The sequence below is a fragment of the Podarcis filfolensis genome (genome assembly GCF_964270895.1).
Source record: "Podarcis filfolensis genome assembly, chromosome: 15".
NCBI classification, from domain to species: Eukaryota; Metazoa; Chordata; class Lepidosauria; order Squamata; family Lacertidae; genus Podarcis; species Podarcis filfolensis.
In genome coordinates this window covers 32924190-32942213 of record NC_139618.1, presented here as the reverse complement: position 1 = coordinate 32942213, position 18024 = coordinate 32924190, and the positions used below count along the sequence as shown (strand labels likewise).

Here is an 18024-nt window from a genome sequence, read left to right as displayed (position 1 = left end):
TGCCCCTTGGCACCAAGAAAGGGGCACCGAATCGCAATATCAGGTTTAAGCTTAAGACAGGACTTGCTCAGATAGAAGACATTTCCTGCCACAGAAACACTGGAGATGGATAGCACTGTACTTGAGTTACCCCAAAACAGCAGTGTCTGCAAAGGAACATAACTAGCCTTGCAACCCAAAAATAGCTAGCTACAATGCTGTGGAAAACTTTCAAAACCAAACAACAAATTGTAGGATGGCCCTGTGATATGGGCTTTCTGATACAAGGCTAATTTTCATGGGGAAATGCTCAGTTTGCATGGGAAAAATTTTTGATTCCCTAGAGACTGATCTAATTTAGCATGTTCATTTTATTTGTGTTCAGTAAACAAAGCAACAAACTTGATACTATCATGCTTGCGTAATATTGTTGTTTGCAATTGGTGTCCATTCATTGTTAGTAACGACCTTATGAAACTGAAGGTTTTCCGCAGAAAAATAAAAATAAAAATCAGAAATGTTCAGCCTTTCATCACTGATTCCAGTAGTTACGAGCAATTGGGAGAATCCAGCCTGCTCACATTTTCTTTATATTTCTACAGGGCTAGAGACTTGTTTTTTGTTTTTGTTTTTTGCTTTTTTAAAAAAGTGAAGTTGAAGAGTCAAGCAAAAGGTCTGGGCTTTGAGTAAAGGCATTTGCAGACTCATTTTCAATGGAAGGAAGTGCTCTCCAGATTTCCCCAGATACTAATGGTCTTGTTAGAAAGTAAAATTCATGTTTAATTGCTGTTTTAGGGGTTGTTTTTAAAAGTCTGGAACGGATGAATCCGTTTTGCATTATTTTCTATTGGAAAGCACACCTTGGTTTTGGAACGCTTTGGTTTTGGAACAAACTTCCGGAACGGATTAAGTTTGAGAACCAAGGTAGCACTGTAAATCTATTTTTTAAAATAAGGGGGGAAAGTAAACCGTTCTGTTCTCATTCTCACACCCCTCCCTGGCTGCTTCCAAGCTATAGAAAAAAAACTCACAGATCTTGCCCCTTCCTTTTTGACCCTGAAAACTCCACTTTGCCTTTCTCTCTCCCCTGCCAGATCCCTGCTCCTACGTACCGAAGACCACCAGCTCCGCAGGCTCGCTGTCCCGTTCTCCGACCATGTTGGTGGCCACGCAGATGTACATGCCAGCATCACTCTTCCTCGTGTTGGACATCATCAGCTTCCCACCTCGGATCTAGAGCAGAGGGGCCAAAAGGAAATCCTGCTTAGAGACAGCTGCACAAACAAGCTTCCCAGGCCAATGTATTGGTGGGGCCCCACTTTCCTCAAGAAGCAGCCCCTGGGAAACTTCTTCTTGCAGAGAACTTCACTACTACTACTACTACTACTAATACTAATAATAATAATAATAATTTATTTGTACCCCACCCATCTGGCTGGGTTTCCCCAGCCACTCTGTGCAGCTTCCAACAAAGATTAAAAATACATTAAAATGTCACACATTAAAAACTTCCCTGAACAGGGCTGCCTTCAGATGTCTTCTAAATGTCAGGTAGTTGTTTATCTCTTTGACATCTGATGGGAGGGCGTTCCACAGGGCAGGCGCCACTGCAGAGAAGGCCCTCTGCCTGGTTCCCTGTAGCTTTGCTTCTCGCAGTGAGGGAACCATCAGAAGGCCCTCAGCGCTGGACCCCAGTGTCTGGGTTGAACGATGGGGGTGGAAGTGCTCCTTCAGGTATACTGGGCTGAGGCTGTTTAGGACTTTAAGGTCAGCACCAACACTTTGAATTGTGCTCGGAAACGTACTGGGAGCCAGTGTAGGTCTTTCAAGTTATGTGGTCTTGGTGGCCGCTCCCAGTCACCAGTCTAGCTGCCACATTCTGGATTAGTTGTAGTTTCCGGGTCACCTTCAAAGGTAGCCCCACATAGAGCGCATTGCAGTAGTCCAAGCTGGAGATAACTAGAGCATGCACCACTCTGGTGAGACAGTCCATGGGCAGGTAGGGTCTCAACCTGCGCATCAGATGGAGCTGGTAGACAGCAGCCCTGGATACAGAATTGACCTGCACCTCCATGGACATCTGTGAGTCCAAAATGACTCTCAGGCTACGCACCTGGTCCTTCAGGGGCACAGTTACCCCATTCAGGACCAGGGAGTCTCCACACCAGCCTGCCCCCTGTCCCCCAAGAACAGTACTTCTGTCTTGTCAGGATTCAACCTCAATCTCCGTCTCCGCTCCTCCACATGCAGCTGCTGGATGACCTTGGGCTAGTCACACTTCTTTGAAGTCTCTCGGCCCCACTCACCTCACAGAGTGTTTGTTGTGGGGGAGGAAGGGAAAGGAGAATGTTAGCCGCTTTGAGACTCCTTAAAGGGAGTGAAAGGCGGGATATCAAGTTCAAACTCTTCTTCTTCTTCAATCCATTAGCCGCCATCCATCCTCTGTAATGAGGAGTAAACCTCCCCGGAAATTCACTGGAGTGTGTGCCTCTGGAACTCCCTGCCCAAAGATATCAGGCAGGCATCTTTGCCATACAGTTTGTTTGCTAAAGGCTTCCTTTTAAATAAGCCAGCCCACACAACCAATTTCATTATGTATATCAGGTGAGAGAACTGGGGATTTTTTAGTCCACGGTCCATAATATCTCTTTCAGGGAGAACCTTCTGAGAGCCACATCAAAGTGGAAGGCAGGGCTGGAGGCAAACGTTGCTGGAGAGTAACAAATGTCAATGCTACCTTTGCACAGTAGGTTGGTTTCTACACACCTGTCTCAATCCTCCATCCAGGTAATCCAGAGACATTATCAGAGCTCAAGGACACATTCCAGCCAGCCAAAAACACTTAGGGTGGGAATCAAGGCCATTGAGTGGAGCATGCTGGGAATAAATCTGGGGGCCAGATAGTGAAGACTGGAGGGCCAAATTCGGCCCCTGGGCCTGAGGGTTCCCACCCCGATGTACACTTAATTTAAGCATTAATCAAAATGGAAGTAACAATGGCTGGTTTCACTTACATTTTGATAAATGCTTAGGTTAACTTGCTTTTAATGTTTGATTTTAATAAATGTGTTTTAGTTAAACATTTTATATTCTGTTTAAACCACTTAGAGGTTGAAGCAGCATATAAATCCCACTAAATGAATAAAAAAGGATTCTGCACCTTAAACTGGGAGCTGACCTTCTCTAGGGAGAACCGGCTGAGATTACACATTTTCCTGCAAGAGTATTTCAGACCTCAGCAGAATTTTAGACAATACTCCATCAATGCTCAAGGCTACCTGCTTGCTGCTCCTAACCATGCATTCAGTTCTACTGTGCCCTATCCAGGATGTTTTGCCTGTCATGGCCTAAGCTTCGTGCTATATGCCTTGCATGCAGAAGGTCCAAGCTCCTAGCATCTCCAGTTGAAAAGATCAGGTAGCAGGTGGTTAGAGGGGCTGTAGCATCAGCGGTAGAACACAAGCGTTGAAGGTTCAAGGTCTAATCTCTCGTCTCTCCATGTATAACTGGGAAAGACTTCTATCTGCTGCTGACAGTATGTGTAGACCAAGTTGAGCTAGATGGACCAATTATTATTATGTAGATTCCTATGTTTCTTCCAAGGTTCTCAGCCTTGAACAGAACGGCAAAACGCAAAGAAATTATTTAGGTTGAAAGAGGTACAGGGCTGCCTTTTTCAAGGGGGGCTTCCCTCAGTCTCACCGTAATGCGCTCATCCTTATCGCTGATGCGGATGTTGTTCTTTTTCCAGGAGATGGTGGGTTCCGGGTGTCCTCTTGGTGGAATGCATTCCATCACAGCTGGCTCGCCCGCTGCCACCACCACATCGCTGGGAGCTTGGCGGAAGTCATCTCGCAAGACTGCAAGGAAGAGAGAAGAGTTTCAGAGTCCCCTTGAGGGAAAATAACAAAAACAGGATGAGGAATCATAGAGACACTTGCAGATTTCCTTTCTTCCTTGGCTGTTCCACCACCACATTTTTAAAAGAGCTTGTTCACACTTGGAATTAATTCTCTGTTGTACACAAGGGTTCTCACGGGCCCCTTTATACCCCAGGAGAAAAGCTCTCTGTGTGCGCATGCACATGCACACTAAATCAGATGCAGACAAAACAAATTCAGATCTTCTTGCTGGAGGCACCAATCCTTGCCGTTTGCACAGCAACAGGAGAATCACACAGAAATAACATGACAAGCTGCTGAAACTTAAGACCAAGGCTGGAGTCTTAGAAGGCTTGGTGAAGCTTGATTGGTCCTTGGAATGCTAAATGCTGCAGCATAAATGGCACCCACGAGGAACACAGCTCAGCCAATGATGAAACAACTCCAGAGAAACCACAAAAGACCAAGCGGTAGCCTTGTCAGCCATAGCTGAAAGGGCTCCCATTGGCCATGCATTGGTAGTTTACTTCCTGTGTCACATGGACTATATTCTACTATAAGCCTTGCTGACTGAACTGGGTTCCTCAAGGGTGCCTGTAGTGCCACACGTAGCCCTGTCAGCTGACCATTCTGTCAGCTGATTCCACAGACCAATCACACTTCACCAAAGACACTGGCTGCAACAGACATGGGGTTTATCGTGTTAGTGTTACTGGTTATGACGTTGGCTCTTCTGCCCCGATTTCTAATATTCTTTTTACTCTGAAGCATCCCTCTCCCCCTGTTCACATGCTGTGTTTCTCCCAGCCATCATGTGCACCAAGAAACAGCTTGCAGGGAAGGAGGAAAGAACCTTGGCAGTGGCAGCATGAAGAAGCCTGAAAGGACTGCAGTGCCGGATAATGATGGTAAAACAGAATATGGTCATCTCAGCCAGAGACCAAAACCGGCATGTTTTCAATCTAGGAGAAAACCCCTAAGATCAGGGTCACTATGGTTGTCAGGTTTACAATCCCAGGTGATTCCCCAAATCGAGAACCATTAGCAAAGCCTTCCCTGTGGATACAAGACTCCCTACGCTCTTTGCAATAACTGACCCCACTCTTTTACACATAGGGCACAGCAGTGGTATTTTGTTGCTGTCCTTCAGCTCATTTCCTCTCTCGTATTTGGCCCTGGCTTTCAGGGCAGCAGGAACTTGCAACTCCTACGCAGGAAACAACGCCCAGCCTGCCACCTGCTCCCTCTGCTACTCGGCCCCGATACGGCCAGCCCTGCCATATGGTCTGGACGGATGCGCTAAGATTCCTGGGCAAGACACCTCACTTTTGCCAAGTGCAGTACGCCAACTTCCTATGCCAGCAGGCGTCATCTCTTGGGACACGGGTTCCAAACGGACGCAAGACTGTGGTAAATAGCATCCTCTCCAGTGCAGAGTTGCCTGCCGAACTAGTCAACAGTTGGTGCCACGGATGCAGATAATAAAAGCTTCAGACCCAAGGAGCATCAAGAGAAAGGGTCGTAGCAAAGCACAGGCTTTGCAAAAACAAGGTCAAGGTTCGATCCACGGCAACTCCAGATAGGGATAGGGAAGACTCCTGTTTGAATATCTAGGGAGCTGCTGCCTGTCAGTGTAAAGCATACTGAGGAAGAAGGACCTATAGTTTGACTTGGTATAAGGCAGCTTCTCATGCTCCATGTTCAAATCCATCCTATCCTTTTCACTTCGGTGTTATAGCCAAATCTCTGAAGTGTACCAGCGAACCTACGGATAGCTGAGACCAGTGTCATGTGATCTGGGTCCATCTCAACAACTGCGCTGCCAGATTTTGAATCAGTCAATGTTCTCTGAGCACTTTTCAAAGGTAGCCCCACTGGGCCACTGTAACCCTGATGTTAAAATGGCATGGTTCACTGTAACAAGACTGGACCCCAAAATGTTTTAGACGCACAATGCATAGAATTACTGTCTACATTTCTGAATTCACCCTGTTTGTTGGCCACAAGGACACAGATTGCGGGACTGGAAACAAGAGGCGGGTGTGCTGCCTCTGGCTCAAGCTGGCTTGCAGCGTTTGAAATTCCCCAGGTGCCAGACGCATTTTGCACCTGGCTTTCGGCCACTTACGATCAAGTGAAGATGCCCAGGTGCCAGGATGGCCCCTGACATCTCCACCACCTGGAGGTGCATGCCTGGGCATCCTTGGATCTTGACTGTTTTCACACACTAGCAACACTTCCTGTAGAATTCTATCCATGATATTTTATCTGCACAATCAGAATGAATTTCAGGAACCAAAAAGTGGTACTGAATAATGGCAACAAGGCATTCCATTTTGCTGATGGTAATCCTGGTTTAAGGAGCCATTTCACACCCAGCTTCTATATCTGAGTTTCTAACATTGTTAACTTGGCAAAGAACAGAATTACTCCCCACACCCATATCAGAAAGTAGCTCAATTTCCAAATCTATTGAAATATCCTTAACTCTTCCTGGGGGGAACATTTCAAAGCACTCCTTGTGCAAAACAAAAGAGTGGTTTCTCTGTTGCTTTACATAAGGAATTGCTTTGAACAGGGATACCTTGGGGCCAGGACACCTTGGGCCCTGTGTCCCCCCAGAAGCAGTACCCCCAGAAGCAGCCCATCTGTGCAGGACTAAGCTGGAAAATCTTCTCCGGCTCAGGTTTCAATCAGAGCTGAAGAAGAATTCAGGGGCTTCCAATGTTCTCCCGTCCTCTGAGTTAATAATTGCCAAGTCCTCGGAGCTTGTTTCTCAGCTCAGTGAACTTTGCTGGCAACTCTACAGAATATCCGTATTCTAGACGTGATCCCAAAATCCAGTGCTGTAAATTGGGTTAGCAATGGAGAATGTATGATAGGATTCAGGAAGATTCTCTTTTTAAAAAATAAAAATGATTTGCACTTAGGAGCACCAGCTTCTCGTGATAATCAGCACCAAACCTGCGGTTGAAAAAGATGGATGGACTGCATCTCCCCACAACTGGAGCCCTTAGAATGCACACCAGCTCAGTGCTTCGTATCTCTACTGCCCCAGGAGTGCCTCTGAATTATTAAGAATTCCCTAACTCACCAATTCTTAGGTTGCCTCCTGTATTTACCACTGCACAACTAATTATCCTGCCTCCGAGTTGCTCCCTAATCAGCCGCTCCTCGCCCAAATAATTCAGCGTTTTATAACCATTACAGGGAACCGTCAGGGCTTTATTGCACAACTGCCTGTCAGAGGCTATTTATTGCATCGGGGAGATGTCCTCAGCTTGTAAAATGCACATAAGCAGCGGATGCTGAAAGAGGGGAAGCAGCGGCAGAGGCAGAAACAACAATTCATTTAGCTAGACTTTACGATCCCAGCGAGTTAGCCTCTCGCTCTGGACACCTGACAAGCGGCACAGTCGTGAGGCACATGTGGAAGCAATCCTTGGAAAGAAGGCAAGGAAGAGCTGGGCATGTTTAGCCTGGAGAAGAGGAGGTTAAGGGGTGATATGATAGCCATGTTCAAATATATAAAAGGATGTCATATAGAGGAGGGAGAAAGGTTGTTTTCTGCTGCTCCAGAGAAGCGGACACGGAGCAATGGATCCAAACTACAAGAAAGAAGATTCCACCTAAACATTAGGAAGAACTTCCTGACAGTAAGAGCTGTTCGACAGTGGAATTTGCTGCCAAGGAGTGTGGTGGAGTCTCCTTCTTTGGAGGTCTTTAAGCAGAGGCTTGACAACCATATGTCAGGAGTGCTCTGATGGTGTTTCCTGCTTGGCAGGGGGTTGGACTCGATGGCCCTTGTGGTCTCTTCCAACTCTATGATTCTATGATTCTATGATTCTAAGAGGAAGACGAGGAAGAGGAAGGCAAGTCAGCTGCCTGCTTTCTGATAAGGAAGTAAGAATAGCCTTGCCAGATCAAGTAAAAGGCTCATCTGGTCCAGTATGCTGTTCTTACAGTGTCTCCTGCCAACCTAGCAGTTTGAAAGCACACCAGTGCAAGTAGATAAATAGGTACCGCTGTGGCGGGAGGGTAAATGGTATTTCCGTGAGCTCTGGTTTTCGTCACGGTGTCCAGTTGCACCAGAAGCAGTTTAGTCATGCTGGCCACATGACCTGGAAAGCTGTCTGTGAACAAACGCCGGCTCGCTCAGCCTGAAAGCGAGATGAGCACCGCAACCCCATAGTCCCCTTTGTCTGGACAGTGTCCGGCCCGAGGGCTGCAGGCAGGGCCTGAGGGCAACAGTGCTCTCCTCACTTGCAAATGTTATTCAGAGGCAGAATGCCTCTGACAGTGGAGGCAGACCATAGTAATCATGGGCTAGTAGACACTGATAGCCTTATCCCTCATGAATTTGCCTAACCCTCTTTTATAACCATACACGTTGGTGGACATCACAGGGAGCCAAACTCCCTAGTTTAAGTATGCCCTTTACACCAGCCTGGCTCGAGTTCATCGGAGACAACTGTCAAAAGAAAGCATGACCAACTGGAGAACCGGAGACACACAAGGCATATTTGCATAGAATCACAGAAATGTAGAGTTGGAAAGGACCTCGAGGGCCATCTAGTCCAACCCCATGCAATGCAGGGATCTCAACTAAAGCATCCATGACAGCTGGCCATCCACCCTCTAATTTAAAAAGGCAGCATTTCCCAAATGTCTGACAGCCAAGGGCAGGACTGTGTCTTCTTCTTCTTCTTCTTCTTCTATTTATATTTATATATTATTATATTATTAGTATTATATTATATTTGTATACCACGCTTTATCCACAGATCTCAGGGTGGTTCACAACACAAAACTACAATATAAAAACACAAAATACTTAATAAAAGCAAAGGCAACTCAATAACCCCCCCCTTCACGATTCTGTTTCTATGAGTAGTAGTGTATTTATTAAGTTTCTATGACACCCTTCATCAAGGATCACACCAGGGATTACAATGTATGCATACATAGTAACAAACGAAAGCAATACCCCAACAGCATTATTATTTATCAAATTAAATGCTTGGCATCCGTGTTTGCACAGTGGTCAATATGCAATATGCATAGGCTCAAATCTCACCATTGGGCATACAGAACAGGGCTTTAGGGATTTGGGGCTTAAGTGCCAGAAGCAATCTCATAGCTGTCAACGTTTCCCTTTTTTAAAGGGAAATTCCCTTATTCCGAATAGGATTCCTCGCAAGAAAAGGGAAAAGTTGACAGCTATGCAATCTTCCAAGGCACTCCATCTGACCCTAGGGACTCTCTGAGCAACACCCCATGGCAGCCCTGCTTTGCTTTAAACAGTTTTTAATGTTGCAACCCGCCCTGGAACCTTAGGGTGAAGGATGCAGACAATCAAATCTGGTCAAAGACTCATAGGATTGGAAGGGACCTCAGGGGTCATTTAGTCCAACCCACTGGGCAATAAGGAAGCAAGCAAGCAAACAAACAAAGAAACAAACAAAGTGACCCCTGAACAAATAAAGGTTTTCCCGCCCTGATGAAGACTTCTGTACTACTCAAAAGCTTGCTCACTCTTTTGTGACAATTTGGTCAGCCTAATTAAGGTGGAGTCTGGATTATTTTTCCAACCACCACCAGGTGAGCCCCAATGGGACTGGACTAGAGTGCAGTTTCCTCCCAATGTTTGCCGTCGAGAGAACGAGAACACAAGCGCCAGGATCTTGACAGCTTCCCAAACCCACCCCGCCCATGGGCACTTTAGCAGAAGAGGGAGCGAGAGCAAAGCGGTGCTTACCAGGCATTAATAGCGTGTCAATAAGCCATTTAACTTCGAGCCGAGTAATACACCATAAATATTCATATCTAAGAGTAATATACTGAAATAATCTTGCCAGTAATGAGCAATAAAATACGGATATATTGCTTATTAAATATTGATGTCCGCTACCCGAGAGCGCTGCCGAGGCGGCCGGCTTTGGAAACACCCGGGCGTGGAAATGCCGTAAAAAGAGAGAGAGATCATTTGCTACACACACATAAACACACACACACACAAACACACATACACACACAGCTACACTTGCTGCTGTGGTGGCCCGATCAAGGATAGTGACAAGGTGGTGCATGCCCGTGAAGGTTGAAAGTCGCGCCCATACCCACTTCTGAACTGCCACAGGTGAGTCTCTGAACCACATGTAAATGGGTCGTAAGGGGTGGAATCCCAACTTTCTGAAGATGGAGATCCTGGGGCAGTAAGGACAAGTAGGCCTGACTTTAGTGAGAAGTTCCTCTCTACCATTCGAACTAGACCTCTCCTTTCCCAGCAGACCCAAGCCTATTACTCATGTTACGTTTGCTTCATGATACGTTTTTTCAGGTTGCGTCCCGCAGTGACCCGGAAGTACCAGAAAGGGTTACTTCCGGGTTTCAACACTTGCGCATGCGCAGACGTGCAAAATGATGTCATGTGCATGCGCAGAAGCGGTGAATCACTTCTATTCATGTTGCAAACAGACCTCCAGAATGGATCCCGTTCGCAACCAGAGGTACCACTGTATTTATGTATTGCATGTATTTCCTGCCTTCTTTTGCAAGGAGCTCAAGGTGGCAAGCATAGTTCTCCTCCCCATTCTTTTATCCTCACGACAACCCTGTGTGGTAGGTTAGGATTTGAGATGGTGACCGGCCCAAGTTCGCTGGGTGAGTTTCATGGCTCAGCAGGAATTTGAACCCTGGTCTCTCCGGTCCTGGACCAAAACTCTAATCACTACACCACGCTGCCGACTCTGGCAGAGTCCTGTTCCAGGAATCAGGTGCTGTAGAAAGAAGACAGGGTTCCGGCACCTTTAACAGTTGTGTAGAAGAGAACGGCAAGCTACCTCTACCGAAATGTCCTGTTGAATGGGCAACAGCCCTGTCTTCTCCTACAACTGGCCACCCTAAAAGGAAGGAGTGAGCAAAGTGTGAGAATCCAACCCTTTAAGAAACTGAAGGACCAAATCTGACATCCGCTGCAACGGAAAGCTCAAGTGAGATTTGGCTGTTGAACAAAGATGAAGCTGCTTTACGCTGATTCAGACCATTGAGTCCATCTAGCTGAATGCTACCTGCTCTGACCGGCAGCATCTCTCCAAGGATTTCTCCACCATCTCCTACCTGGTCCATTTCACTGGAGACACCAGGGATAGAAAATTGCCCCTCCTTGTGCAAAGCATGCCTTCCACCACTGGGCTACTGTCATTCCTCTTATCACCAGTTCAAAGTACCAGGCGGCAGGTGATGGAAAAGTCCCTAAAAAGTTGCTGCCACTCAGAGTAGACGATATGCTAGGATAGAGGGAAGGAAGGAAGGAAGGAAGGAAGGAAGGAAGGAAGGAAGGAAGGAAGGAAGGAAGGAGAGGTTTTCATAGTGCTGTACTCTGGACCCAGTATTAATTTGTCATTGCCGACAGAAGAGCTGTGAATCTGAGTAGGACAAAAGGGTTGACATATGGAATAGAACAGGGCTCTCATATTTTTAATAGTTGTGGGTAGAACAGGGAATTTCAACAGGTGTAGTTTGTCATGCAAGCAACACCAGGTAAGTGTCCTTCTCCTACACAACGATTAAAGGTGCAGGAGTCCTATCTTTTTTGCATCTTTGTTATCTGCTTATGACCTTGAAATCCAACATCATCCCAACGCTTTCCTATGATGCTGGCTCTGTGGGTTAAATCACAGAGCCTAGGGCTTGCCGATCAGAAGGTCGGCGGTTTGAATCCCTGCGACGGGGTGAGTTCCCGTTGCTCGGTCCCTGCTCCTGCCAACCTAGCAGTTCGAAAGCACGGCAAAGTGCAAGTAGATAAATAGTTATCGCTCCAGTGGGAAGGTAAACGACATTTCCGTGTGCTGCTCTGGTTTGCCAGAAGCGGCTTAGTCATGCTGGCCACATGACCCGGAAGCTGTACACTGGCTCCCTTGGCCAATAAAGCGAGATGAGTGCCACAACCCCAGAGTCGGTCACGACTGGACCTAATGGTCAGGGGTCCCTCTACCTTTTTACTTCCTAAGAAACTCCCCTGTCTAGAGCAAAGTCCGTTCATTTCTTTTCCCCCACTGGTTATTTTTTCAAGCCACTTTCCATTTTGTGTGACAGACAGCTGAAAAAAACCCCCACCCCATTCTTAAGAGCAGCATTTTGATTTTAGCAGAGATTACCCACATTCTTGGATTTCACGCTGCCTGCTCTGGACCTACAGTCCTATAATTCCTTCTCTCCCTTCGTATTTTTTAAAGTAAAATAAAAAAGCTATTTATAGGGACTGCTATAAGTCTCCAGCGATCTCTTGAACGAAACAAACTGAGCCAGCAGAAGCTGCCTGGAACTTCCAGCTGCCTGGGGAACAGGCGATGAAATGGCCTTGATCCTTCTGCAATTGCCAAACTCTGATCTGCCCTTCCACCTACAGCTTTTCTGACTGATGTAGTGCATGATGCTGCATACAGGTAATTCTAGACTCTGGATTTAATGGTCTCACTGCTTTAGTTGGCAATGTGTAATGTGTATTTACTAATTTCCTGCTCATTCTGCTGGAGGGGCCATGACCATCTGCCCTAGAGTTCTGCCCCAACAGTACCACTGCCCCTTAGGCCCTCCTAGATTAAGGGTGAGGCTTGCTGCTGCGTTCCTACTTTGCACACAGAGAATCTACACTGACCCATCACAAGAATTGGGCTATGGCCATCGCAGATCATACATTGCAGAGAGAATGTCCACACGTCCAATGCTGTACGTTTTGTGTGCGGAGAGGTTCACATATTTGACGCTGAATGATAAACACAGCTCCGTGAATTACTATTAAGGCTTGGTCAGACCATGCGGGGGAAATGAGGCTGGAATGGGGTGGCCAAGTGGATTGCACCATTTCAAACTGCGTGCGGTGGACGCTAATTTTAAATGCTCCCCCTGCCTTTAAAAAAAGCCACCTCTTTGAAATGTGTGTGTGTGTGTGTGTGTGTGTGTGTGTGATTGTGAGACACACACACGCACGCACACTTATTAGGCACAAAGGTTGATCCCTGCTTACTCTCTGTGATAGTTTTCTTTTTTCCCTTTTTTCCCTTTTATTTTATTAACATATAAAACACATACATATACATTTACACAATACACGTACACAGCACACCACCTAATTTTCATAGCATAAAACATACCTGCATTACTCTATACCTACCTATACTATACATAATAATAATAATAATAATAATAATAATAATAATAATAATAATTTATTATTTGTACCCCGCCCATCTGGCTGGGTTTCCCCAGCCACTCTGGGCGGCTTCCATAGAAACCAAAAATACACTAAAATATCACAGATTAAAAACTTCCCTGAACAGGGCTGCCTTAAGATGTCTTCTGAATGTCAGGTAGTTATTTATCGCTTTGACATCTGATGGGAGGGCGTTCCACAGGGCAGGCGCCACTACCGAGAAGGCCCTCTGCCTGGTTCCCTGTAGCTTTGCTTCTCGCAATGAGGGAACCGCCAGAAGGCCCTCGGCGCTGGACCTCAGTGTCTGGGCAGAACGATGTGGGTGGAGACGCTCCTTCAGGTATACTGGGCCGAGGCCGTTTAGGGCTTTAAAGGTCAACACCAGCACTTTGAATTGTGCTCGGAAACGTACTGGGAGCCAATGTAGGTCTTTCAAGACCGGTGTTATGTGGTCTCGGCGGCCGCCCACAGTCACCAGTCTAGCTGCCGCATTCTGGATTAGTTGTAGTTTCCGAGTCACCTTCAAAGGTAGCCCCACGTAGAGCGCATTGCAGTAGTCCAAGCGGGAGATAACCAGAGCATGCACCACTCTGACGAGACAGTCCGGTTGATATACATATCAACATACCTACACACCTATCCCATACGGACACCCACCAAGTGACTTCACTTCCAGCCATTCTTGTTACACTACTTTATTTTTCCAACTAGCTTAAACACATTTCATTATTTATTTATAGTGATAGTTTTCAATCTCATTAAAAAAATAAAAAATAAAAATGTGGAATTGCATTCAGAAATGTCACCCCCCCCCCTCAATGTGGAGCCTGAGGTGGTACTGTCCACTCTACTGCCTTGTTCTTGTTCATCAGTCAGCCAATACAAGAAGCTGTCTTATACTGAGCTATAGCATTGGTCCATTGAGCTCAGAATCATCTACCCTGACTGGCAGCAGGTTGGAATTTGAACAAGGGGCATTCTGTGACACAGCAAGTGCTCTGCCACTGTGCTGCAGTCCACCTTCCAGGCAGGGGTGTAGGAAGGGGGCACGGGGGTGGGGGGGCTGCCCACCCCAGGTGTCATCCCTGGGGGTGGTGGTGACAAAATGGCACATCACGGGAGGTGGCACTTACCGCGGGGTCTGGCCTGCAGTGCACCCGAGCCACGCATCTCTCCTGGGAGTGACATGGTGGTTTGGGGCCCTGCGCTGCCTGAAATGGCAGCGTGGGGCTTGCGTCCACCAGGCGGACTCTGTGGGTGGATCGCCGTGGTGCCCCCGTGGGCGATTTGCCCTGCCTCCGCCGCTCCGGGTGCCAGATCAGCTAGCTACACCCCTACTTACAAGCCCTGTGTTTTAAGAAGGAGGCTCTTCAAACTTTGCAACTAGGAATGATCCCTTTTCACAGGGTGAATGGCAGCAAAGCACCTCTACCCTGCTGTTTACAAAGACTATTGCTTCTGTTAGTTACATGAAATGGAGGGCAATCCAGGAGGAAGGCTTTGTGAACAGCGGAAGATCTATCCTAACGGTTACCTCTGGTTGAAAAGAGAGTGAGAGTGAGATATAGACGGGGAGGTTTAATGGTTTACCTAGCACTAGTGAATGATCTGTTCCATAATTAGATATCTGCTGGAGATTTTTCTAAATATAGCAGACAGGCGCCGTGCACCGCTCTCTTGCTCTCCAAATATAATTAATAAGTATAGGAAGATGCAATTAGCTGGCAGTAACCCTGATAATCTAGATCAATGGCTGGCAAATCCTTAATGAAGTGTTAAATTGGGTCTGTCTCCCAACAGCACAAGTCACCCGAAGGCTGTTTCAGTGATGGATTTTGTGCCTCTCCTGCCCCAGGCTGGGATGAGATTATTCAAGGAGATGGATGAGGCTGGGGTACAGCCAGCCATGGGGAAGGCGGCTGAACAGTCTGCCTGGGCTTCTGGGAGATTCCCATTCACAACAGGGGTGTTGTTCAAACAAGTCAACCAAGGGGAAAACAAAGTCATCCGGGGCTGAACACTGCAGGGCATTCCTGTTGCCCAGAAAACACCAGAATTCTCTAGAAATCCTCTTAGGCTGCTAACCTCTGTGCCCTTGCCTGAGAGGAAGCCCCAGGAAACTCAGTGGTACTTACTTCTGAGTCGACTGACTAGGTGCACTGAGCCAGGGAAAGGAGGACCTCTGTAACATTGGGGTGGGGATAATATAATGTGGAGCTTCCCATTGGAGCATCTAGTTGGCCAATGTGAGAACTGGATGCTGGATGAGACTGGCCATTGGCCTGAGGCATCAGACTCTCCTTATGTTCTTGTGTTAAGAGTTGGGAGGGATCTCAGTTGTCATCTAATCAAACCTCTGCTCAATGCAGGGTGCAATTCTTCTTCTTTGGCGATCACTCGTAGCCAAGTAAGATTGTCTTCCATGAACACGGTTTTAACAGTGAGTCCGTAAGGGACTGTGGAGGCCAATTCTGGATCCACACGTCCTTCCACAGTGGGGACATTGGTTTTTAGGCAGGGGTTGATCATGGTGAGAGTTTGCCAAGCACCCCTTCCTCTTAGCACGTTTCTCCCTTTCATCCTGAGTTTGAGCATCTTCAAAGGCTGATCTCCAATTAGAGCGCTCGCAGGTCAGTGTTTCCCAGTTGTTGGTGTTTATACTACATTTTTTTAGATTTGCCTTGAGAGAGTCTTTAAACCTCTTTTGTTGACCACCAGCATTACGCTTTCCATTTTTAAGTTTAGAATAGAGTAGTTGCAATTCAGCTGTTCAATGCAGGGTGGAGTTACAACATCCCTGACAGACATCCAGCCTCTTCTTAAATACCTCCAGCAAAGGGAGCCCAGCACCTCTTGAACCAGTCTGTTCCACAACTGAACAGCTCTTATTGGTTAGGATGTTTCTCCTGATATTTAGCTGAAATCGGCTTCCTGCAATTGCTACCCATTAGTTGTAGTCCAATCTCTGGAGATCTATCTTCAGCATGACAGCCCTTCAGATATTTGAAGACAGCTATTATGTCTCCGCTTAATCTTCTCTTCTCCAGGCTAAATATACCCAGCTCTTTCCTCACAGGATTTGGTCTCCAGGCATTTCACCATTCTGCTTTCATTGCTCTGCGAGAGGAGTCGACAGAGTTTAGGGAGATTTCGCAGGTAGCCAAAAGTTTTGGCCACCTTGGATCATGTCTCAAGGGGAGAGGAAGAGCTTTGATTCCTACACTGGGCTGAGGTTTGGAGATACTTGGGAAGAAGAAAGTAGACTCACTAGTTTGGAAAGCAGAGATGGGAGCAGAAGTCTTTCACACTTCCCAATCCAACACATGAGCCAAACAGCAGTCTTTGAAACTAACACTTCTCCTAATGTTGTAATGCTGTGTTGAGGTTCTCCAACCAACGAAGGAACTGTGCACACAAAATGTCTACACTAGTGAACATGTATTAGGGAAATGTGGACACACACTAGAGAGAGAAAAAGGCAAAAATATAAATTGGAGGAAATTTATACTTTTGCAAAAAGTGTGTGTTGGGCAAAGCATCCAAATTTTGGTGCAGATATTGTTTTTAAAATGCAAACTGATGCATTTATCAATGCCTAATCAGAAATCCAGCAGAAGGTTATTTGAGATCTGGTGCTGCAGTTGTACTGAGCTTCCATGGTACACTGAAGAATTCTCTTTGTTTTTGAGTGCTTCTGAAGTACTTTGCAAGGTCAGAGATTAGGGTTGCCATATTTCAAAAAGTTAAATTCCAGACACCCACAATGTTGTTGAGCTTTTTTCAGGAAGACCTCCCCCCAAAATAGTGATTTTAAGCTTTTTGGAGCTGTTTCTGCTGCTTTTTTCATCACGTTGCCATACTGTACATATGGGTTTCCCCTGACATTTTGATGATTTGGTAAAATTCCCCTGATGCCAGTTTTACACCCCAAAATCAGGACAAGTCAGGAATTTTCCTGACGTATGGTAAGCCTATCAGAGATGAGCTTCCATGCATACATCTCTCAATCCTTGGTAAGGAAGGTGTTGTCAGGCTGAAAAGTATAGCCCTGTTGCTTCGATGGCGTCCGGGGGTCCGGCACACTTCCCTGCGCGGCTCTGACCTCTCCCAAAGACCAATGACTCCAGCAGAGTAAACACAGCAGAAGCAGAAGCAGGAACGTTCTGTCGTGTGGTAATAACTCAGGCTGAAACGCAGCAGTCTCCTTATCTTTAAAGTCTTTATTCCTTAGCAAACACAACAGCTATAAATCTCCTGGCGACAGAGCGCACATCTTGCTGCTGCTCTCCACGGAGCAAACACGCACACTGTGTGTGTCTTTCTCTCTCTCAGAGATACTGACCACTCCCACTTCCGTGTTCTAAACACACCTCTCGGAATGTGAAGCGTCACTCAGAACTTCTTAACCCTGTAAGTTCTGACTCTCTCAACAAGCCCTCCCACTGGCAACCTGACAAGTGCATTCATGGATCTCTGTCCTGAATACGACTTTGTTCAGCAGAATCACTTAATGGATCTTATGCAAATAAATACCCAATTGTGCAATTTCCCAGTGTGCCAGAGTTCAATATTTATTATGGCCAAATTTATTATTGGGTCATTGGCCTGTTCCAGCAGGATTCTTCTTACGTTCGGACTAGCAGAGAATGCTTGGCACTACTCAGGAATTTTTAGAAACCAACAAATATTTCAATTTTTAAATGGATAGCATAATTTCTGAGTTGACCCAAAACCTGGTGAAGTCACACCTAAGTCACATTTTGGTCAGCCATCTTGATTCAAAATGGCACCTGGTTCCAAACATCAATGAAGACCTCCCTTCCCCTACCTCGGGAATCCTTGTGTTGAGTTTGGCAAGGGGATCTTGAGAGGTGGCCAAACCTATGGGCGAAGTCACGCCAAAGTCATGCTTTGTTCCACCATCTTGAATCAAAGTAGCACTCAGCATCC

At 46.5% G+C, this 18024-nt stretch overlaps 1 protein-coding gene across 12 annotated transcripts in view; it reads right to left on the bottom strand.

Annotated features, from left to right (window-relative positions):
• ROBO3 (roundabout guidance receptor 3) overlaps positions 1 to 18024 on the bottom strand; it is a 328455-nt gene that overhangs the window by 72594 nt on the left and 237837 nt on the right. For all 12 annotated transcript variants that reach the window (XM_083588317.1, XM_083588321.1, XM_083588322.1 and 9 more), the window contains exons 3-4: positions 3682 to 3839; positions 1092 to 1212 (exon numbers count right to left, since the gene is read on the bottom strand). In XM_083588317.1, coding sequence (XP_083444443.1) covers positions 1092 to 1212; positions 3682 to 3839 — 279 coding nt within the window. The remainder of the gene's footprint in view (positions 1 to 1091; positions 1213 to 3681; positions 3840 to 18024) is intronic.